The sequence below is a fragment of the Ipomoea nil genome, unplaced genomic scaffold (assembly GCF_001879475.1).
Source record: "Ipomoea nil cultivar Tokyo-kokei standard unplaced genomic scaffold, Asagao_1.1 scaffold2690, whole genome shotgun sequence".
Classification (NCBI taxonomy): domain Eukaryota; kingdom Viridiplantae; phylum Streptophyta; class Magnoliopsida; order Solanales; family Convolvulaceae; genus Ipomoea; species Ipomoea nil.
The window spans coordinates 1,824,105-1,849,383 of NW_017619118.1; the positions used below are offsets into that span (position 1 = coordinate 1,824,105).

At 36.8% G+C, this 25,279-nt stretch overlaps 2 protein-coding genes across 2 annotated transcripts; one reads left to right on the forward strand and one right to left on the reverse strand.

The window, feature by feature from the left end:
- Positions 1–11,617: 11,617 nt before the first annotated feature.
- LOC109155081 (uncharacterized mitochondrial protein AtMg00310-like) lies at positions 11,618–12,229 on the forward strand. The gene has a single exon (XM_019302807.1). It carries the CDS (start codon positions 11,618–11,620, stop codon positions 12,227–12,229), a length of 612 nt encoding a protein of 203 aa, XP_019158352.1.
- A 7,901-nt stretch (positions 12,230–20,130) lies between these two features.
- On the reverse strand, positions 20,131–20,800 carry LOC109155028 (17.6 kDa class I heat shock protein 3-like). The gene has a single exon (XM_019302760.1). The coding sequence runs from the start codon at positions 20,708–20,710 to the stop codon at positions 20,228–20,230; it is 483 nt and encodes a 160-aa protein (XP_019158305.1). The 5' UTR covers positions 20,711–20,800; the 3' UTR covers positions 20,131–20,227.
- Positions 20,801–25,279: the final 4,479 nt, after the last annotated feature.

The following is a 25,279-nucleotide window of genomic DNA, read 5'->3' on the forward strand; positions in this document are numbered from 1 at the left end:
AATGATAAAAAACGAAGATCAAAGATAAGAATCAACTCAATTGCAAGATAATTAAATTGAGATTCAATAAGCTAGATAAATAAATCGTTAGGAACCAAAGAAATCAAATAACAATCAAGATGAGAAAGCCTAGGAACATGAATTAATAACCATTTACGATCAAAGTATAAAACATAATTCAATTGGCAAAATTAAGCTTAAATGATTTCAAAAAACATACTTAACAATATCATTCCTTATTGGGAGATGAAGGATAGTAGAGGGGTATATTTGTCTTTCTACTACCCCGATAGTTATAACCGTTACCTTTATAAGAATGGTCGGTTCTCCTCTTGAATAAGTTTTTTGTATCTTTCTTTTCATTCAAAACAGAATGGCACACTTCTTTTCTCTTCAACCATTTCACTGACTTTACTTCATCGACATGGTATCAAAGCGCTTTCATCCAAGCTCCTATGCCGCCGCCGTCACTGGTGGAGCAGGTAAGGAAGAGCATACCACTCCACCACCAACTCAATTGCCAATCCGCACGACTTTGTCAACGATTCCACAGGGGAATCCTATTCCACAAGTATAGAGGAGCTATGGTGCTGAGGATGTGGAGAATCCGTACCTATTCAGCACAAATGACAGCACGAACCTCATCCTTGTTAGTCCGCCATTGGTTGGCAGCTCCAACTACGGCTCATGGTGTATTTCCATGAGAATCGCCTTAGAGGTGAAAAATAAGTGGTGGATCATTGATAGTAGCGTTGCATCGGCTAACAGAGAGGATAATCGATACGGACCTTGGAGACGATGTAATCTAATGCTGTGTTCCTGGATCTTCCGATCTATGCATCCTTCCATTGCACAGAGTGTTATGCATCTAGAAAGTGCCAGGGATGTTTGGAACGACTTGAAGAGACGTTTCGTGCAATGTGATGCTCAACGTATATCAGCATTATAAAACGATATCTACAGCTTGAAGCTGGGATCTCAGTCCATTAGCGATTACTATAGGAAGTGTCGGACCATGTGGGAAGAGATGAACACTTTGAGACCACTCCCGCTATGCAAATGCGATCCAAGGTGTAGATGCGATCTAATCGACGAGATCGGGAAGGAGCCCTAAGTTGATTAGGTGATTCGCTTCCTTCAAGGTTTAAATGATGATTACAATAATTTGAAATCTAATGTTCTTGTTTTGGATCCGTTACCGGAAGTCTACAAAATATATGTTATGGCTGAGAAATTAGAGAGGCAGATCAGCTTCACGAAGTTAAACATAAACAACCTTGAGATCAGCCATGCTAATTCGATCCAAGCTACTGAGATGGTTCAGAATTCCACAGATGATTTGGTTGCTGCGATTAACACTTACAATGGTAAGAAGTACACAAACAATGGAGGAAGCAAACCTAAATGCACATTTTGCGGGACGATTGGACACACTATTGACAAGTGTTACAAAAAGCACGGCTACCCCCCAGGGTGGGTGTCGGGCTTCAAATCCAAAGCCAAGCAACAAGGAACAGCCTCTGTGGTGAATAATGTGACAGACCTAGGTGTCACAAGTGATCAGTTTCAAAAACTTATGGCAGCCATTCAGAATCAGATGAGACAACCTTCTTGTTCTGGTACTGCAGCATCTATTTCTCTAATTCCCAAGTTCAATGAGGACAATAGAGAGGCAAGTCATCTATCCCCGCACATCTGTAACGGGATTCTGCATTTTTCTTGGCACATCTCTTGTTTCATGGCGATCAAAGAAATAAGCAACCGTATCCAAGTCTTCATCCGAGACAGAATACCGCGCCCTTGCTACGACAGCATGTGAAATGCAATGGCTAACAAGTTTACTCCAGGATTTGTGTCTAAACATAAGCAACCATGTAGTGGTTTACTATGATAGTAAATCAGCTATAGCAATAGCAGAGAATTTCGTCTTTCACGAGAGAACCAAACACATCGAGATTGATTGTCATATAATAAGGGAAAGGGTGGCTCACGGACTAATCAAGTTGCTCTCGGTTGCTTCCATCAACAAAGTTGTTGATGGTTTTACAAAACCTCTAGCCTCTTCTCTGTTCAACGTTTTTGTGTCAAAGTTTGCACACTCCAGCTTATTGGGGGGGGAGGGGGGGTATTGGGAGATGAATGATAGTAGAAGGGTATTTTTGTCTTTCTACTACCCCGGTAGTTATAACCGTCACCATTATAAGAATGACCGGTTCTCCTCTTGAATAAGTTTTTTGTATCTTTCTTTCATTCAAAACAGAATTGCACACTCCTTTTCTCTTCAACCATTTCGCTGACTTTACTTCATCGACATTCCTAGAAGAACAATTTAGCAAAGCATATTAAAATGTTAAATGAAATTGAGATTAACAACAATTAACCCTAAACACCTTGTAGATAAAGATTACAAATATTGATTACAGTGCAAAAGCTTTGAAACGCAACCAGGAGACAAACTCTTCATAAGAACAATATCACCAATAAATTAAGCATAATTAATTCATGATTTGCTTTAGAAGCATAACACAGATTCCAAAGATGTGAAATTAAAAGGTAAAAGGTATGAAAATGAAGAAAGTAAAAGAATTGCTTATGCCACTACTACTGCGCCAAAAGATGAATCACACGCCCAGACCTTACAGCCACCGCAATCAGCCGTACCGAGCGGAATTTCTGTCGCCAATGGAGAATCTTTGTTCACTGCCACCGGAATTGGTTCGGGGCAAAATTGATGATCGGTGATGGAGATTTTTCTCCTTTTATACTCCTTCAAAGCAACTTCTTTTTCCGCACTTTCTCCCTGCTATTAGAGACTGCTCGCCAACGACCGAAGAAATTACTCCGCGAGTTGCGATCTCCTTTTTTGCGTGGTGTTGACCGCACTTTGTTCAATGATCCAAAGTTGTTGGCGCATACTAAAACTTCTATTAAATAACTTACAATTAAAAGCTTAAATACATTATTAGAGTCCAAATATAACTAATCTACAATTATTAAACTCCTACTAATCAAGTACTGCTAAAACTTATATTAGTATTAGTATTATTATTAAATTAAGATCAATGAATTATTGGACTCATAGAATTTAAATAATAAAAAAAAAAAGTAAAACAACCTAAAAATAAACAATATTAATAAAAATTACTTATAGCAAAAATAAATAAAAAAAAATAGATATAAATTAATCAATTATTACAAATTAACTATGAAAAGATTATTTAAAATAATACTAAAAATAATGTTTATCAAATCTCCCCACACTTATTTATTTGGTTGTCCTCAAGCAAAAACATTATTAAAAGGGAATAAAAGTAATTAAAAACAAAATCAAACATTAAACTGAGCTTTACCCGAATAAGCTTTCAAATTTATTTATCTCAATGCAAGGTTAGTGTCAACTCAAAGAGTGCATAAAACAGTCGACTAGAAATTAAAATCTTTAACAATTAATATAAATATAAAACGTGTGTTCGTGTGCTGACACCCCTTATATGAACTATACAAAAATTCAATAGAAAAATATGAAAATTTCACCAAATTCAACCTAAACCAAATTCAGAAATATTCTATCACAGTGCATGTGCAAAACATGAAGGAAATCAGGACCAACGCATTTATTAAAATTGAAATGCAATTGCTCGTCTCTTCCAAAGTTCACTCATTATTTTTCTATTTTGACTTTTTCCAAAGAGAACTTCCCCAAAAACCTTGCCATTTTACGCCAGACTTGTTTGGGTTTTCAATTTTGTGTGTACTCATAAACCAGACCACGACACTTATTTATTTATGGTACATGTGTAGGTGGATGATTCAGCGGAGTAGAATCTCTGAGATTAAAGCAAATAAAATATAATGAATAAATAAATAAAACACTCTCATTTATTTTTATGTATATTTTTTTAAAGATTTATCACCTCACTTATGCCACAAAGATGATCCTTGAACCAACACACTACACCACAATTTATTGCACGAAAAAATTATTTAAGAAATTGAAAAAGATAATATAAAGTTGACCTTATTCTTTGTATTTGGACTCACGGAATTTAAATAATAAAAAACAATTAATAAGTAAAACAACCTAAAAATAAATAATATTAATAAAAATTACTTATAGCAAAAATAAATAAATAAAATAGATATAAATTAATCAATTATTGCAAATTAACCCACACAAGATCGATAAAGAATAAAAAGCCACAACTCGATCTTGAGCACTTAGCTTCTTCCTCTTTTCTCATTTCCAATCAATATCATGGCAAGAATGAGATTAAGATTGGCATATATTGTCAATCAATCAAAAAGAACAGCATCCTTCCAAAAAAGAAAGAGAGGGGTACGTGCTCAAAAAGATCAATGAGCTCACCGTTCTTTGTGGTGCGGATGATGGTTTTATTGGGACCAGGTACAGAGATTCAGAACGCGGTGTAGGGCGCTAGGCCCAGAAAAATGCGTACAAAGCTCGAGGTACAGGCCCAAAACAACGGCCCAAATACAAAGAATAAGGCCCACGGGGTGGGCTATAGCTACCTATGCTACTGGTAGGAATTGAACCCAGGTGGCTGGGTTGAAAGTGTTGATCAAGACCACTAGACCGTAGTGTTTGTCGTGTCTGAGTTGCCCCTTGCTAAGGATCCAGGCCCCCTATTTATAGCATGACCCCTACACCTTGCACCGTCCACATGTACGCCATCGGATCAATACCCTTCCACCCACGCCACATGTGCCACGACTTCACCCACGTCTCCAGCTTCTCACCCACCTTCTCTACCACCCCTCCCTACCTCCCACTACCACCCCCAGCCGGTGGGGGCACTGATGGTAAGCCGGGGACGCATGGTCCCCGTTAATCACGCCACGCCATGGGAAGTCCGATGGGCTCACATTACTAGCCATACACTAGTCTAAAGGGTCGATTACCAACCCCCCATGTCGTACCGTACCCCTGCATAGCATACCGCACCAGTCCGAACACCGTACCGTAACGCACCGCCTCGCACCCCCTCGGAAAAGGGGGGTGCCGTTGACATTCCCGGGGGCGCACCACCCACGCTGGCCGCACCGTGGCCTGAGGTGGCCGACGGTCAAAGCTGCCCGCCCGAAAATATAGGACATATATATAATGGTGCACTTCTATCAATTAGTGATGGTGTAGTGTGATGGGTTGACGCGCGCCAGGGATGCCAAGGGGACTGGTTGCGATCCCTGCTGCCAGCATCTATCGTGATAAATTTTGGTACTAAAACAATAGTGTTGATGAAAAATGATACTAAAACAATAGTCCTGAATGAAAATGGCAGCATATGAAAATTAGTATGAATTAAACACGTGGACCAAAACGAGAAAATCTTATAGCATGAGTAAGTAGACCTCCAGCTAAATGTGTAATGTCATGTGACACTTCCTCTTTATAGTATTATTTGGGATATAAAATACAATGATATTGTATTAGTAAATTAATTTTTAAGTAAATATAGATTTGAAGTGAAATTTTTACTCTCTTTGCAAACTAATTGGAGGGCAAAATCTCTATTGTTTTTTGAATCTTAATAGTAGTTCTCGTCCACCTCCATAGTCGAATCCTTACAAGTGACAGTTGGTTAATATGTTTGAGGGGGCCCGAGCACTTTCTTTGCCGACCACATACAGTGACCATCTTCCTCTTGTTTTAACGCCAATCATGAGGCCTAAGACTCGGAGGAGGGTGAGATTGTTTTTTGATAATATGTGGCTACGGGATGAGTCGTGCATAGAAATCGTGGCGCATAGTTGGAGTCGTACAGTGGGACTGGACATGTTGGCAAGGGTAGAAGCTTGTGCTTAGGATATCTCGAGATGGGGGCGGAATTACAACAGGGAATTCCAACATAAAATAGAGCACAACAAGCGTCAGCTGGATGGGCTGATTTCTCGTCGTGATGAAGCTGGTATGCGTGAGTATGCCTTTGTGGAGAAGGATCTGCTCTTTTTGCTAGAACAACAGCACTCATATTGGAAACAATGAGCTAAGGAGCCTTGGTATCAAGGCGGGGATACTAATAGTAAGTTCTTTCATAATTCTGTGAAGGCCAGACGGCGCAAGAATGCTATAAGGAGGTTACGAGATGAAACCGGGAATTGGGTCGAGGATGAAGTGGCTTTGGACGGGATCATGGTAAACTATTTTGCTAACCTATTTGCACCGGATTATGGGGATATGCAGGAGGTAGTTGATGTTAGGGTTACTGAGCGAGATAATGCATGGCTATTATGGCTTCTCAGTATGGAGGAGGTTCGCGCCGCTGTTTTTCAGATGCACCCGGATAAGTCCCCGAGACCGGATGATTTTGGAACAGGGTTTTTCCAGTACTTTTGGGATGTTGTAGAAGATTCCTGGAAACGGGCAGATTACCTCAGAAGGCTAATGATACTCTCATTGTCTTAATCCCTAAAACAGCGAATCCGGAGTCTTTGAAGGACCTTCGCCCAATTGCGTTGTGCAATGTCGTGTATAAGATAGCGGCTAAAGTGTGCGCTAACCGGCTGAAGTCCCTTTTGCAAAATATGATATCACATGCGCAGAGTGTTTTCATTCCAGGACGCTTGATCACTGACAATATTATGTTGGCTTATGAGGTGCACCATCATTTGAAGTGAAAAACGCAGGGCCGAGAGGGGCTCGTGGCATTGAAACTTGATATGTCGAAGGCCTTTGACCGGGTGGAATGGCAGTACCTCTAGGCGGTGTTGCTAAAAATGGGGTTTGACAGGAGGTGGGTGGATTTATTGCAGGAAACGGGGGTTTTGACTGAAATGAGCATTGGGAAGTGTTTGTGGACAATGATAGGAGGTCAAATTTTTTTGGACAAGAATGGGAAAAATGAGTTTGGGAAACGCGGTTGTGGTCAAAACCGCATTTCTCAAACTCGTGTGGCGGGCTTGCATACTCTACGGACAACCGCATTTGGGAAACGCGGTTGTCGTATAATATACGACAGTCGCATTTCTCAAATGCGGTTGTCGTATACACAAAGCCGCGTTTGAGAAATTCGGCTCTCGTATATTATACGATAGCATACGAGAGCCGCATTTCCCAAATGCGGCTATGGTATTTCTTCATCGCCTGCACCCCGCCGGCCGGCGATTTAGCCAGCTATGGCATTTCTTCGAAAAACGCATTTCCCATGTTGATCACTCTAGATACTTTGCTAAGCCCTCCCCGAGTCAAAAACCAAAACCTGTCAAACACATCTGGGTGCCCATAGTGCATTCGGATTTTCAGAGGGTTAGCTAAGACACATTGACCCAGAGTGACAAAACTCATTTCTTGAGCTGACATGAACCAAGCGAGGGATGAGACTGAACCAGTAAAAATATGTTCCTTAACTCCCAAAATTTTTGGCTTGCGGATTCCATAGTAATGCTTGAATTCCTCCAACAGATTCCTCATTTTCAGTGCCTCCTCAAAGTAATTATCTTGGTTCATATCGATTGTCTGGACTGCATCTCCCCGGGTGAAAATAAGAGCATGATTCTGATTTTCAGGCTTTCCCTCCCCAAACTTCAATGGACCAGGCAACTTGACTCGATAGATCTCCACTTCCTTCTTCAGTTTTTTGTCGTACTTCACTAGCACAGAATAATACTCTATCTCATCCCTTCCTCTTACAACCTCATCAACATAAGCAACACGAAGAGCTTCATTGTTTTCCATCAGCTTCAAGATGTCTTCAGCGTGGGGATCCCTTTTGGCCTTCTGAGTACCATAAATCTGACAGGCAACCACATAAGTGAATTTCATTAAAGAAGTCCCATATTCATAACCTTTAAACAACAAACTCACAGAACTATCAGCTCTGCTCAAACTTCTAGATGATGGTGCCCTTTCTGAGCTCAAACCATCAGGTCCCTCACTACACCTCATAGAAGCAAGCTCGCGTGATCCTTCCTTTATGTCCACCTCAGAAGCTAAATCCAAAAAAGCCAGCATGTTAAGAGCTCGGTAATATATAATACATCATTCCTCTCACTGTTCGTGCAAGAGTCTGGCCTCTGTATGATGCCCAAAGCCTAAGATCTTTAAGCCTTTCTGTCCACAACTCTCTTTTCTCATTGGTCATTCCTTCTCGTCGCATTCGCTCCAAGAAATTCTCCCACTCATCAGCATAGATTGTCTGCAAGTAATAGAGTATGGAAATACCATCTTCGTTTTCAATTCGAAGTTGTTCCTTGCTGTACAACACTTCTTCATTGTAGTATGGGGTCAAAACACTGAAAGATCTCATTTTCTCAACATGAGGAGCATGTGGCATGTTATGAAGAAATACAATGCGTTTATGACGCCTGCTAAATCGCCGGCCGGCGGGGTGCCGGCGATGAAGAAATACCATAGCCGCATTTGGGAAATGCAGCTACCGTATAATATATGAGAGCCGCATTTCTCAAACGCGGCTTTGTGTATACGACAACCGCATTTGAGAAATGCGGCTGTCGTATATTATATGACAACCGCATTTCCCAAATGCGGTTGTCCGTAGAGTATGCAAGCCCGCCACACGAGTTTGGGAAATGCGGTTTTGACCACAACCGCGTTTCCCAAACTCGTTTTTCCCATTCTTGTCCAAAAAAATTTGACCTCCCATTATTGTCCACAAACACTTCCCAATGCCCATTTCAGTCAAAAACTCAGGAAACGGTCACATTAGTGCAGTACCATGTTCTCCATGAGCAGCGGCAGTTAGGGCCTATTACCCCGGGTAGGGGACTCAAACAAGGTGACCCGTTATCCCCTTACTTGTTTCTTTTTGTTACAGAAGGGTTGAGCACAATGATAGAGAAGAGGATGTCTATGGGCCTTTTGCATGGGGCGATTGTCGCTAGAGGTGCCCCGTCTATTTCACACTTTCTATGTGCTGGATACTTACGCTAAGGCTTCTGGTCAATACATAAATTACGAAAAATCCGCTGCTTGTTTTAGTGCTAATGTACCACAGAACATGCAGAATGAGGTGGTTGATATTCTCTGTGTAACACCCCCTAATTTCCATGCTAATTAAAGCCTTAAACATGCAGATATCTAGGCAAAACATCAAACACAGCGGAAGACTGAAAAAGGATTATATAAACTGGAAACGGAAGGGGTGTTATGCCACGATCACACAGAGGTGAACGCACAGGCTAAAATCTGCATAATTCATAAACTAAAACCATACATGTCCAAAGTACTAAAATCTATCCTTGGCACACAGGCCATAACAACACAAGATGGGAGCTACACTAGCAGGCTCTAGACCGTGCTCACGTCTAAACATCACCTGAAAGAAACACATAAAAGATGGGACGACGCCCGGTCAGCGAATAATGCTGGTAACCCACCAATACATGTGAAATATCATACATAGATAAGATATACGTTTGTAAAATCATTTGCGAAACGGAATATGTATATATAAGTTCCAAAACCGAGAGCAGAAGTCAACACAAGACTCTAAGCACTCACAACAAGGTAAGGGAACACATCCCAAGACCACACGAGATACAACGCCTCACAAGAACGGCTCAAAGCATAATTTACCATCACACAGTAGATTAACACCCGACATGCATAACTCAAGAGAATAAGACACAACCAATGGCAACACATGCCTTTGTGACTACACACGTCACAAGAAGAGAACTCACAACAACGGCTACACAAGCCTTCGTGACATCACACATCACGAATTGATATGCCTTCCTTATGCCCGGTTCCAACCTTATGGCTACCCCCAAACTTATGTCTAGTACCAACCATTACATCCAGGACCCCTGTACTTCTTAGTCCAACCTTTTCCCTCTTGGGACCGTCGTCCCCCACCAACAAACCACCAACAAGACCACCAATTCATAGTACACAAGGTATCGATCACACACACGGCGACACACGCCTCTCCAAAATACGTGAACCCGACACACAGGTCACAAACTCCATAATCACATCATGGCCACCACGAGGACCACTGCCGTACCTTGGTGACTAGTGTCCCATACCACTAATCGTGCAATCCAGGTACAGCCACCCACACATCACACCACGACAGGAATCAATCAACGGATCACAACGAAGATATGAAACCATACTCAATCAAGGAGTGGATCACAGTCCACAACAACAACGATGAATAACACAAGTCATCATCAACGATAGGAAGGTACAAACAACACACACGCTAGCATTTAAACACCGAACTAGCATGCTTTTCAAACGGCTAAACCAAACGTAGTTCCGAAGAACACACAAGACTCATCTCGGTTCAACGAATCACAATGTTGAACACTTAGCACGATTCAAGACACCAAAACCTACATGGATTCCTACCATATAGTTCTAGACATACGAAACATCAAGAAGACGCTCAAATAGTTCCACAAAAGAACATCGGGAAGTCAAAAGACCAAATACGGAGTCAAAAGAATCACGGGGAACAAATCCCTCAACAACACCAGCATGTTCCCCGCGGGTGGACCCACGAGTAGACCCCCACCCGTGGTTCCGCCCGCGGGTACACACCCACCGGCCTTATGTTCCCCGCGGGTAGGCGGCGGGTAGGCCACTGCCCGCCGTTCCGCCCGCGGGTACGTACCTGTGCCCAAAATAATCCCTTCGGGGATTTTCAACACCAAGCTCAAATTCAAGTCCAAAACATGCCAAATCTCACCAAATACAACAAAATGACTTAAATCAAAGGAATAGCCAAGCAATGGCATACAAGAACCCTAATAACAAGCTCTAGATATGCATTTTCACAAGACAATGCATAAACACTCACATTTCATAGCAAAACACATGTAGAATCCAAGAAATCATCATATAGGTAAGCAAAATAGATTTTGTAGAGCATGGGTTACCTCTTATAGACAAAAACCTTCACTTAACACTTCACCAAGCTCCTAATAAGGCTCACCTTCCAAACCCACTTCAAGAACACTCCAAAAGATCATAAAGATTCTATCTTTAAGAAAAGACACCTTAGAAAACAATAAAAACACAAGATGAACATAGATCTTACCCTCCTAGATGCTCAAATGTATGAAAGGTAGAATCTTGGAGACAATCTTTGTGGATTTGACAAAGCTCCAACTTGGCTTGGAAGAAAAGCTATCTAACTTTTAGAGAGAAGGTAGAGCTCAAATTTGGAAAGTGTAAGGAGCAAGAATGAGGAGTGTCTACTAGGTTAGCTTGCATTACTAACACAAGGTGAAATGTCATGAATACCCTTACTAAAATGAAGAGGTGTAAGGGAACAAGGGAACTCCTCACAAAGCTTAAGGTACAACCTTGACTTTGGGGCTGACTAGTCAATTACTAGTCCCCGACTATTGAATTTTCAGGAATTTAAGGAATTAAATTACCAATTGGTTCAGGATTAATTACTTAATTAATCCCATAATTGAATTTGGATTACGGGGTGTCACACTCGGCGTGGAGGAGGGGGAGACAAGTGGAAAGTATTTGGGTTTGCCCTCGCTAGTGGGAAGGAGGAAAAAGGCTATTTTGGGCTTTCTGAAGGAACGAATACTGACCAGGATTTGTTCATGGAATTTTAAGTTCTTGTCCAGAGCAGGTAGAGAGGTTCTTCTAAATAATGTAATTCAGGCAATGCCGACATATGCAATGATGGTTTCCTTATTACCCCTTGGGCTATGCCGTGAATTTCAGAATATAATGAACCAGTATTGGTGGATCGGTAGAGTTGGGGATGGCCGTGGAATTAAATGGCGCTCGTGGGAAGGTTTGTGTAAACCAAAAGCTGTTGGTGGGTTGGGTTTTTATCGCTTACATGAGATGAATAAAGCCCTTCTCGGGAAACAAGCCTGGAGGCTGATAACTAGACCTGCTAGCCTGGTTGCACGAGTGTACAAGTCTCGGTATTACCCTAATTGTGGTTTTTTCGATGTAAGAGTAGGGAGTAATCCGTCCTATATCTGGAGGGGTATGATGGAGGTGAAGAGTTGTCTGAATGAGGGTAGCAGACGGGTGATAGGCGATGGAAGGGAGACTTTGATAGATCCGGATCCTTGGCTACCTATTGATGAGAACCCCTATGTGGAGTCTGAGTTGCATCAGTCGGTATATGATGCCCCGGTGTCCTCTCTCATGAACATGCAAGGTAATGGTTGGGATGTGGGTTACGTGAGGGATATTTTTGGTGCTCGCGATGCTAACTTGATTTTAAATATTTCTCTCAATATTAGGAAGCCCCGAGATTAGTGGTTTTGGAATTGGGACCACAAGGGTGCTTACACTGTTAAGTCATGTTACAAGCGGCATACTATGGTGGCTGCGGATGATCACCCGTGGTCCAAAGTTTGGAATCTTCACGTTCCGCCGAAGGTGAAAAATTTCTGCTGGTAGTTAGCTTCATCTTACCTCCCTACCCGTGACATTTTGATGACTAAAAATGTTGCTTGCGCGTTGAATTGTCATATGTGTAGAGATGTAGAAGAGTCTGCCCTTCATTTGTTTGTTTATTACCCTCAAGTTACGCGCCTCTGGAATAAGTTGGGGATGCCGCATATCAGTACCTATGAAGGTAATCATCTTGGTGACTGGTTTTTTTGGGGTATAAATTCTTTGAATGCTAGTCTATTGCCTAACTTTGTAATGGTCCTGTGGGGTGTGTGGAGTAGCCGAAATGACAGCGTTTGGAAGGGTGTCGTTTTTTATTTGAATGTAGTGTGATGGACAATTTTAAATAAAGTCCTCGCAAGTGCACGAGTCAGTGTAGTGATAGTGTGCAAAGGCAAGGGTCGATCCCACAGGGAATTGATATTATGCAATTTAACAACTTAAACTTAAGAATTAATTGACTTGATAATGTAAAGTACTGAATCAAATGCCAAAGATAACTTCAAATGCAACGTAATATGAATGAAAGTAAACGGATAAATCACCAAAAACAATAATATCAAATTAACAATCATAATGGATTAAACTAAATGAAACAAACAGGTAGCAAGACCGAACTTAAAATTAAAAGGCATGGTGTATATTCTATAACTCCCTCAAGTGGACTAATAAGAATTAAATTGGCCAAATTAAACTCAATTAATCTCGACACAAAGCTGTAAGATAAATCATAATTAAATTGATAACATTAAAACTCTTGTATCATGTTCTTAGCAAAAGGAAACTAGCAGCACATTCTAAAGAAAAGCTTCACAATTAGAGTTCTTGTACTGTCATAAAACACAAGGCAAATTAAATATTGAAAAGCTAGATAGTAACCTAGAAAGTAGAAACACAAAGCAAATTAAAATCTTATGCCAAATTGCTTGATTAAGTACGCAATAATCCAAACTTTAGGTACTAAACATAGTCATTAGCATTTCAAACTTTCAGAATGAATTGGAATGCTAATTACAACTTTCAGAATGAATTGGAATGCTAATTACAAATTACAAGATTGCAGCTCAAATTAAGGACAAAAGAAAAGACCAAAATAGCGATGTTGGCTACTAAAAATTAACGATGCTACCAACCAGTTTACTGTCCAGATGAATTGTTGTCGCCGAATGGAAGTTGAGGCTGCCGATCGGAATTAATTCATCATCATAAATAGTTTCCGCCTCCGAAATTGGTCCGGAGTTAAATTGATGATGATGGACTTGATGCCTTCTACCCTCTATTTATAATCCTCAGTCCAATCGTAACTTTGATCTCTCACCGTCCAATCGGATTTGTACTGAACGTCGCTGCGTTTTCCTCCGACGCGGTCTCGTCCGAAGCTTCAAATAATAATAATAATAATAATAATAAACTTATTAGAGACCATATATAAGTAATCTACATTTATTAAACTCCTACTGAACATGTACTACTAAAATTATAATTATTATTAAATTGAGTTAAGAAATTATTGGACTGACAAATTTTAATAACAAAATTAATTTAATAAAAAAAATAACCCAAAAAAATTAATAATATTTATAAAAACTACTTGTAGCGATAATAAATAAAAATAAATATAAATTAATCAATTATTACAAATTAACTATAAAAAAGATTATTTAAAATAACGCTAAAAATAATGTTTATCAAACTTCCCCACACTTATTTATTTGCTTGTCCTCAAGCAAAAATATTATTAACAAGAAAAGTAATTAAAATAAAAGCAAGTATTAGATCGAGCTTCACCCAAATAGACTTTCAAATTTATTGCCACCAATGCAAAGTTAGTGCCAACTCAAAGAATGTATAAAACATTTGACTAGAAATTAAAAACTTTAACAACTAACATAAATATAAAACGTGTGCTCGTGTGATGACACCCCTTATATTTTTTGAATGCTACAAAAACTCAATAGGAAAATATGAAAATTTCACCAAATTCAACCTAAACCAAATTCACAAATATTCTATCACAGTGCAGGTGCAAAACATGAAGGAAATAAGGATCAAGGCATTTATTAAAATTGAAATGCAATTGCTCGTCTCTTCCAAAGTTCACTCATTATTTTTTCTATTTTGACTTTTTCCAAAGAGAACTTCCCCAAAAACCTCGCCATTTTACGCCAGACTTATTTGGGTTTTCAATTTTGTGTGTACTCATAAACCAGACCACGACACTTATTTATTTATTTATGGTACATGTGTATAAGTGGCTGATTCAGCAGAGTAGAATCTCTGAGATTAAAACAAATAAAATAAAATAAATAGATAAATAAAACACTCTCATTTATTTTTGAATATATTTTTAAATCTTTTGTTAAAAGAATTTTCACCTCACTTATGCCACAAAGACGATCCTTGAACCAACACACTACACCACAATTTATAGCACTCAAGAATTATTTAAGAATTTAAAAAAGGTAATATAAGGTGAAATCAACATATAAACTATTAAAGAAAATACATAAAAGTATAAAACATATAAAGGTATTTGTGATTTTGCAAACTCTAATTATGATATCTTTTTGTTTTTGTCTATTTTTTATTTTTTTTTGGCTATGATATAAAATTAAAGAAATTAACAACTAGTCAAAAGCAATATACACGCTAAGAGTTGACAAAAATATGCATTATTACTATCAGCAAATATTTAAAAGAATCACAAGTGTAAAGCTCAAACTAATGCTAGAATTTTAAAATAAATTTTTTTAAGAAAATGAACATAAGAAAATTAAAAAGTTTGAAATTAAAAAAGAAATTAAAAAAGGTTAAGAAAATATACATAAGAAAATTAAAAAGTTTAAAATTTTTCAATTTTTTGTGATTTGTGGGTAAAATCCCTTCCCCACACTTATTTTCAACATTGTCCTCAATGTTGTGAGAGGAAAGAAAAGAAAACAAAGAGAGTCATCCTTTATTAGATTTTTTATGTGTGGAATTATCATTTAGCCATGCAGTTTGAGAATAACAAAAAGAAACTAATTTATCAACGCCATTCAAAAGATTTTCTTTTTGAATTTTATCGAAACACAACTTACCATCATCAGCAAAATTCAACCCTACAAAAACTTGTTATATCTATCAGACAGATTCATAGATGTAAAAATTGAAAACTTTGCAGTTTCAGCAAGCACATTTTTGGTCAATTTATCTTCTTGAGCATCAATAGGTATTGGGAGCAATTCTTTTTTTAGCTCTGCACCTACCATTTCAGGCACACAAATTTTGAGCCTATTTGGAAACGGAATTGGGGGCACAAAAGGCTCGGGTGCTACATAGGGCTCCTCCTCCTCAAAATCTTCATTTTGTATAGGTTTGGTGTTTTCAATACGTTCATTAACAGGAATTGGGGGCACATAAAGATTGGGATGCACATAAGGGTTATCAGATTTATGCAATTGAGGCTCATCATTTTCAACAATAATATCATCAACATCATTATGCAATTTTTCAATTATTTCAGTTGGTTTAGAAGTGATATTATCTTTTAACTTGTTTTCATTATTCAGAGCTTCTTCAGATTGACTAGGTAACTTACCTAGCACATGCCCTTGCACAAATTCAGCAATTTGCTCTAAATGTGCTTCTATTCTTTTAAAGCAAGCCTCATTTTTTTGGAACCGTTGTTCATCTTCTTCTTGTTGCATTTGGTGCTCATAAGCTTTTTGTTGCATCCGTTGCTCATAAGCTTCTTGCCGCCTATTGAAGGTCTGTATATAATCCTGCAGGGTAACTTCCAAAGATGGTTTTTTAGGTTGGGGTGACTCAACTGGTTGAAAATCATTTTGATAATAATCAGAATAAAAATTGGGATGATTTGCTTGAAAATGATTTTGATTATTATCCCAAAAATTAGGATGACTTGATTGATAATCATGTTGATTATCATCCCAAGAAAAATTAAAATGACTTGGTCGAAAATCATTTTGATTATCACCCCAATAAAGATTAGGGTGATTTTCCCAACCCGAATTATAAGAATTATAAAACGAGTCTTGCACAGGACGTTGATTAAAATCATTCATTGGACTTACCTGTCCAAAATCATTATTAAAAGGATTATTTTGGTTTGACAAAAAGGAATACATATTAAAATGTAAAATTTTTCAAATATTTGTGTGATTAAGAACGAAAAAGAATTTGAGAAAGTAGAATGGACTAATGAATTAAATAAATGAGCACAATTAAAAATTGAAGGAAAAGAAAAATTGATAATTATAATAAAGAGATTGGAAAGAAAAAAAAAAACATGCAATATTAAGAAATGGGGAAAAATAAATAAAGAAATAGGGAAAGCAAAAACTAGTATAAAATAAAGGAGAACTTAAATGCAAAAAGAGTGAAATTTAGGACGTAAAGGAATGAGTGACGGAGGAAATATCAAAGACCATATTCAAAATCAAATGTAAATTAATTAGAATTCAGAAAGCGAAATAAATAAATTAACAAAAGCCAAAATAACAAATTAACAATCAAATAAAGCATGCAGAAAACAAGAACAAATATAAAGCAGTTTTTTAAACAGACGAACGAATCAAATAAAATGCAAGATTAAAGAATGAAAAAGATGACAATAATGAAGGGATAGGGAAAAAAAAAACAAGCAACTAACGAAAAAAAAAAAACAGAAAATTACATTGCAAAATAAACAATTCCCCGGCAACGGCGCCAAAAATTGATGGACAATTTTAAATAAAGTCCTCGCAAGTGCACGAGTCAGTGTAGTGATAGTGTGCAAAGGCAAGGGTCGATCCCACAGGGAATTAATATTATGCAATTTAACAACTTAAACTTAAGAATTAATTGACTTGATAATGTAAAGTACTGAATCAAATGCCAAAGATAACTTCAAATGCAACGTAATACGAATGAAAGTAAACGGATAAATCACCAAAAACAATAATATCAAATTAACAATCATAATGGATTAAACTAAATGAAAACAAACAGGTAGCAAGACCGAACTTAAAAGTAAAAGGCATGGTGTATATTCTATAACTCCCTCAAGTGGACTAATAAGAATTAAATTGGCCAAATTAAACTCAATTAATCTCGACACAAAGCTGTAAGATAAATCATAATTAAATTGATAACATTAAAACTCTTGTATCATGTTCTTAGCAAAAGGAAACTAGTGCCGGTGCTCACTGCGCACAAGGAGCCCCCCTCACTTTGAGAGGTTGCTCCCACACTGCCTCTGGTGAGACTCGATCCCTAGTCATTCTTCCAAAATTTCACCTCTATGACCAGTTGAGCTACCCATGCGGGCAAGGCAAATTAAATATTGAAAAGCTAGATAGTAACCTAGAAAGTAGAAACACAAAGCAAATTAAAATCTTATGCCAAATTGCTTGATTAAGTACGCAATAATCCAAACTTTAGGTACTAAACATAGTCATTAGCATTTCAAACTTTCAGAATGAATTGGAATGCTAAGTACAACTTTCAGAATGAATTGGAATGCTAATTACAAATTACAAGATTGCAGCTCAAATTAAGGACAAAAGAAAAGACCAAAATAGCGATGTTGGCTACTAAAAATTAACGATGCTACCAACCAGTTTACTGTCCAGATGAATTGTTGTCGCCGAATGGAAGTTGAGGCTGCCGATCGGAATTAATTCACCATCAGAAATAGTTTTCGCCTCCGAAATTGGTCCGAAGTTAAATTGATGATGATGGACTTGATGCCTTCTACCCTCTATTTATAATCCTCAGTCCAATCGTAACTTTGATCTCTCACCGTCCAATCGGATTTGTACTGAACGTCGCTGCGTTTTCCTCCGACGCGGTCTCGTCCGAAGCTTCAGCTATTCAATAGGATCGTAGCTTTGACGGAGAAGAAGTCTGCGAGTCCTTTGATTCTAAATAATAATAATAATAATAATAATAATAAACTTATTAGAGCATCCACACTTGTGGATAATAAGGGGAAATTTCAGAATGCATTCTACTGAGTGGGGAGCAAAGCTAATGTAGGGGAGAATTAATTCAAGGAGAATTCATCTGCAATGGTAGAAATATTGCGAAAACCAAGAAAAAAAAGAGAGAAAGATGATCTGAAAAAAAAAGAGAGAAAGATGATCTGAAGCGCACAGCAAGCGTGCCAGCCCATTCTTTTTATTTTTTTTTTATTTTTTTTTATTTTTTTATTTTTGTTTTTTTGTTTTTTTTTCTCCCCTTCTCACATTCTCTCTCCTAATCACTCTTACATTATCCCCCAATTCTCTCCAACTAATGTGGATGCTCTTAGAGACCGTAATCTACATTTATTAAACCCCTACTGAACATGTACTACCAAAATTATAATTATTATTAAATTGAGTTAAGAAATTATTGGACTAACAAATTTTAATAACAAAATTAATTTAATAACAAAAATAACCCAAAAAAATTAACAATATTTATAAAAACTACTTGTAGCGATAATAAATAAAAATAAATATAAATTAATCAATTATTACAAATTAACTATAAAAAAGATTATTTAAAATAACGCTAAAAATAATGTTTATCATAGTTGTTCAGAGAATTTTGTTATTTCTGGATAGTTGGAGGGCTGTAAATGAGGAGTCACCAGGCCAGGACACAAATGTGGCCGTGACTACATGGACGAAACCTGTTCAGGGGCGATTGAAATTGAATACGGACGCGGCGTTACGTGAGACTAGTAATGTTATGGGTTTTGGTTGGGTACTTCGCGATGACAATGGGAATTTCTTAGCGGCCAAGAATATGTTGTTGCCTGGGGTCTTTATGGTGAAAGAAGGAGAGGCTTTGAGCATCCGGGAAGCTATGAGTTGGTTGAAGAATACATGTATGGGCTCCGTGGATATAGAGATGGATAGTCAGGTTGTTTATCATGCTATTGGTTCGCCTGCTTTTAATTCTGCTTTTGGTTTCATTGTTGATGATATTAAAAATTTAGCGTCTGAGATGGGTGATGTTAAATTTTGTTGTGTAAAGCGATCTGCGAATAGTGCCGCCCACATTGTTGCTAGGGAGGCCTTTTCTGAGTCAGGTTCCGGGGAGTGGTTTGACTCTCCACCATCTTTTCTTGTAAACGTTATTCTCGGTGATTCAAGGAATTAATCTTTCGTCTTCAAAAATAATGTTATTTCTTATAAAAAAAAATACATAAATTTGGTTGTTAATTACTCAATACATTTGTCAACATATTTGCAATTTATTAACACATGCATATCGATGTGCTTGCTGTTTCTCTATATTATTAGCGAGTTGAAAAGTTAAAATATTATCTACTAATTGATTAATTTATTTGAAGGTACTACTATTTTAAATATTTTTAACATAGAATGGGGCATCATACTAATTGATTAATTTATTTGAAGATATACTACTATTTTGAATATTTTTAGCATAGAATGGGGCATCATCAAAACGCCTAGATCAAATGACCCTTGTTTCAACATCTTTCTAACTACCTTGATCAAAATGAAAGGAATCATTGATCAAAATGTAAGGAATCTCAAACATTCATATGAGACTATCTCAATACGTGAAGTTGCTAGAGAACCAAAGAAATCAACCGATTCAAGACAACAACGGAGCCTTGTTAGCTTACTCTAATTATTATTGTTTAGGGACAAAATATCAGTCCAGGGGTTATTCATATAAAAACAATATATACACTCTAAACTTGTTTACAAATAAGCTGTTTTATCGTTTTATTTATTTAATTTTTTTTTTTATTTTTTTGGACAAGAAAAATTACAACATTTTAAGCACTCAATTTCTTAATACAGAGCATTTGTTCAGCACTTTATTTCAAAATTTCATACACACGAAATAAGAGGTTTAAGCAGAGATGTCAATGGTTTTGATTTCAGGTTTCTTAACTTTCACTTTGGGAACAGTTACAGTGAGCACTCCATTCTCCATAGAAGCTTTCACCTCATCCATCTTCGCATTCTCCGGCAGCCGGAATCTCCTTAGGAACTTACCGCTGCTCCGCTCCACACGGTGCCATTTCTCATTCTTTTCCTCCTGCCCTCTGCTCCTCTCTCCGCTGATCTGCAAAACTCTCCCTTCCTCCACTTCCACCTTCACCTCCTCCTTCTTCAGCCCCGGCAGATCCGCCTTGAACACGTGAGCCTCCGGCGTCTCCTTCCAGTCAATACGGGCGTTTGCAAAGGCCGATGTTTCCCCTGCAGAGCCGCCGGGGGCATTGGCGACGGCGCTGGAAAACGGGAACCCTTCAAAAGCATCCCACAAGTCTAGAGAAAAGGGGTCGAAGATGTTGCTCCGGCGAGCTCCAAAGATGCTTGGAATCAAAGACATTTTCTTGATTGAATGAGCTGAGAATTCTTAGGGTAATAGCTGAGTGTGAATACAATGAGGAATGCTTGAAGTTCTTCAGTTTTGATGCATAAATGGAGGAACACGAACGGTGTTTATATATGAGAGAAGATGATGCCGGAACATTCATGAAGCATCTGTTGTGTGGAGTGTGAACTGCAGGTCCTAAAATGTTCTAGTATTCTCTCGAATCAGAATATCAGTCTTCACAGATGATGGGAAAATTTAAATCATGAACTAATATGGATCAATTACACTTTTGACCCCCTCCTAATATATAATATATATTTACATAACATACAAAAGACAAAAAGTCATAACACAAAACACATACACATATTATATATCTACTTATTTTTCAAATGTAATTTAGGTACATGTTTATAGGTATAAAATTTCACAACACAAGACATAAATTTATAACATAAAACGCAATTATTAATTTGTTCCAAACACATACAGAATTCATATTCATAAAGTATTGAATTTAATAACACAAAACGCAAAACACAAAACACAAACACATGAATTAGGGTCCATAGTACAGTGTGAACACTGGTCCATGGTATAACAATCATTATTGTGTGGATCATGGTTCACACAAGTTGTGTGGACCATATTTTGTGTACTATAACATAATGTACATTCAATACAAAAATAATGTACATTTAGTACAAAAATAATATATATTGTATACAGGGGATATACATTATTTTTGTTCTGAATGTACATTATATTGTATAATGTACATTCAGTACAAAAATAATGTACATTTAATATGTTAAAAATGTACTTTTTGTTATAATCAACGTAACATTGTATGGACCATGGTCCATACAATAATTTACCATGGTATAACGATTGAGATGATGGGACTTGGGCTGATATTACATTATGATTTCGAATATAATTTGTACTTTTCCGGCCCAATTGTGTGTGCTTGTGCTTAGGGCTTAGGCAAATTATTGCGTGGACCTAGTTCACACAATGTTACGTGGACCATAACAAAAAGTACATTTTTAATATACTAAATGTACATTATTTTTGTACTGAATGTACATTATACAATATAATGTACACTCAACAAAAATAATGTAAATCCCCTGAATTTAATGTACATTATTTTTGTACTGAATGTATATTATTTTTGTACTGAATATACATTATTTTATAGTAGACAAAATATAGTCCGCACAACTTGTATAGACCATGGTCCACACAATAATGATTGTTGTGCTTATAACCACGGCTAAATATATCTATTTATTTATTCTTTTAAATAATACCAACAGTTATAAATGTTGTTAAATATTTTTCTTTATTTATTTTGTAAAATATTAGTAGCAAATTATTAAGTGCCGCTAAATTTTTTATTTAATTTTTTAAAATATTAGTAACAGCTATTAAATGTTGCTAAATAATATTTGTTTTCATATTTAAGTGTAACTTGTTGTGGTTTTAAAATCGCGACTTAAATATATTTTTTATTTTATAATTACTTTATTATATTTTTATAATTATCATTTAATTTTTGTTTTCACATTTAAGTGTAATTTGTTGTGGTTTCAACAAATTGAACTTCTAGGAACTTTAAATGCTGGAAATAATTTAACAACAGGCAACCCACACAAATTATTTTATTCATTATTTCAAGATATTACAATAACATTGATATAGCAATGAAAACATAAAATAAATAAACATTACAAAATATTACTCATTGCGCAACCGTACCCATCGTATTAGTTCAACTGAATTCATTCCACTAGCAAATGAGGCATTGTTGTCCCTTAAAATGTCAAAGATGGCACTAGTAAGAGCTTCATCTGTTGCATACCAAGTGACTCTTCTAAGGAAGTCAAATATGGCCTTTATTCTCCTCTCGGCTTCAGCAGCTTCAACCCGTTGTCTCTTCTTAGCTCTTTCATTCTCATCATCACGTCTTCTTTGCTTGTCAAGAGCTTGATTTCGAGAGAAGACAAAGTCAATCTTGCACACTTATTCGTCCAAGGTGACAGATTTTCAATATCCTCTAAATCTCTTGCCACTGCCTTCTTCGTATGGTACCTCACAACTCGTGTTGATAGTAGTTTTTGTCCTTGCTGCACTGCGCCTCCTACTTCTCAATTCTTTAAAAAATTTGTGAAAATAAATTATTTGTTTGTCAAACAATTTAAAATAGTATTATTTCTAAATATATGAAATAAATAGTATTAATTAACAAAATGAATATTAAATTAAAATTTTATTTAAGTTGAATTTAGTTCGTGTGAAGATATATATATAAGAGAAATAGAGTTACTTGAGTGCAAAATTTTACATTAAAAAAATGAAATTACACTCAATATGGATTCAATCACAGAATATATTATATTGCATATATAATATAACACTTTATTCTAAATTGTAAAAATTTGAGAAGACATCATCCTTCTAACACATAATGTATATTATTCTAACACGTAATTTACATTATTATATTCTAACCTATAATGTACATTATTCTAACTAATAAAATTCGGCGACATTGTTTTGGACCGTGGTCCATATAGCTGTGTGGACCATGATCCATACAATAATTTGCCACATCATGCAAGGTGGACCCTATCCGTGGTATAATTTGCCCAATAGTTGTAATGTCGACTGTGTGGACCACGGTTCAAAAAAGACATCGTTTCACGTAATTTTTGCGATATACTAATTGACACTTAATATATTTATTTTATATAAACATATAAAATACATAAACATAGTATAAGATAAATGCTATTAATAAACATTATGCGTCTGTAATATAATATCTATGTACATTAAACTTTGTTGTTATTAAATACGATACGCTAATTGACATTTAATATAACATTATATAATTTTGCACTATAGTATATCATGAAAGGCGGACTTCTTCCACTTGTTAAATAAATATCATATTAAATAATGGAATTTGTGGATTGCAATAAAAAAGTTAGGGCTATAGAGCTAGCGCAGACAATTGTGGGCAAATTATGCCGTTGAACCATGTCCATACGGTTTTAAAATTGTCATAACTATAAATATAGAGTTCAAAATTTTGAATATAGAGTTCTATAATTATGAACATAAACTTCTATAATTATGAATATAAAGTTCTGTAATTGTGAATATAGAGTTGAATAATTGTGAATATGAAGTTTGATAGAATATATACCCCGGGTTATACCTCTCTATACGTCCATGCTCTCGTTTATAGTCGGGTCAGGGTCAAACGGCTCAAGACGCGAACGTAGCTAGTCAACGAGTCAAGGTCAAACTCATCTCGGCTAGGCCTATAAAAGGGGCCCTAGCCCTTCATTTTGAGGGCTCCTCCCCTTCTCTCTCTTTCCACTACACTCTCTCTCTAGTTAGAATCCTCTCAACTCTCTCTAGAATTAGGGAAGAACAACAATGAATAAAAGATCATTTTGCTCTACTTTCTCTTGCCTACCTCATTGTTCATACATGTTACATACATACGATATACATTTTACATACATGGGAATTAATCGTATCATTTTGACGCCGTCTGTAGGGATCATGGCAAAGAGCTACATTCCTACCATCTAAAAAAAAAAAAAAAAAAAAGCTATGGAGAGATGCTAGAAATTAGGAGGGATTCGAACCCAGGTGGCAGTTCAATATTGGAATTGTTTGTTATGAACGCAGTGGCGTGCATGAATGCTATGCTAATCAGTTACTGTCACATTACTCAGGCTAGCAATGCACCGCCTTTTGTTTATGATGCACACATCCAAACCAGGGAACCCTTCATCTAAGGTCAGATTGTTTTTTTTTTTTTTCTTTTTTTTTTCAAAATTATTATTTCATTTGAAATTATTAAAACAAAATTTTAAAAATTATTTTTAAACACAATAACCGACATATCAAGAAATAAAATTATAAAAACATGGTATTTAAGAAGATGATCAAATGTTTAGTAGAATAATAATAATAATAATAATAAAATATACACATATCATTCCAATCAGCACAAACTCGTTGTTAACCGGCTAAAAATACTAATTATTATTATTATTATTATTTTTTTTTAAAGTTCATGAATGAATTTGTAACTTATTCGAGTTCGGTGGTTTAATTGCTATCCTCCAAATAGCTCAATAGCCCATTTGTACCTTTTTTCCTAAATAAAATCCATACCCCACTAACTTCACGACCTCCTAAATTTGCATGGGCCCTAGATGCTAGTGTCCCCACTCTAGTGGCAAAAAATGGACATTAGTGCAACATTTTAGAAGTGTTTACAAGCAGAATTTGAGACTAAATTATTGTCGAGTACACCCCTGTCTTGGCAACTCGTTATTGTGGGGGTTGTACTAATCTTTGACCCAGTTGTGCAAACCTTTGGTGGTCATATTCGCCAACACGTGTGGCAACACTCTGCATGTGACCATTTACCTCGCTCAAAAAGATGTTGTGCATGAAATGCTTGCATAGGTTCAGTAGTTGTACAACATCCCCTCTTTGTAGACCACAATGCCAGTTTGTGCAATTCAGCCCAGTGTAGAATTCCATGTG

What these genes read in the sequence shown, in the direction of transcription:
- LOC109155028 (XM_019302760.1), bottom strand. Translation starts at nt 20,710, where the DNA reads ATGTCTTTGATTCCAAGCATCTTTGGAGCTCGCCGGAGCAACATCTTC.
- LOC109155081 (XM_019302807.1), top strand. Translation starts at nt 11,618, where the DNA reads ATGCCGACATATGCAATGATGGTTTCCTTATTACCCCTTGGGCTATGC.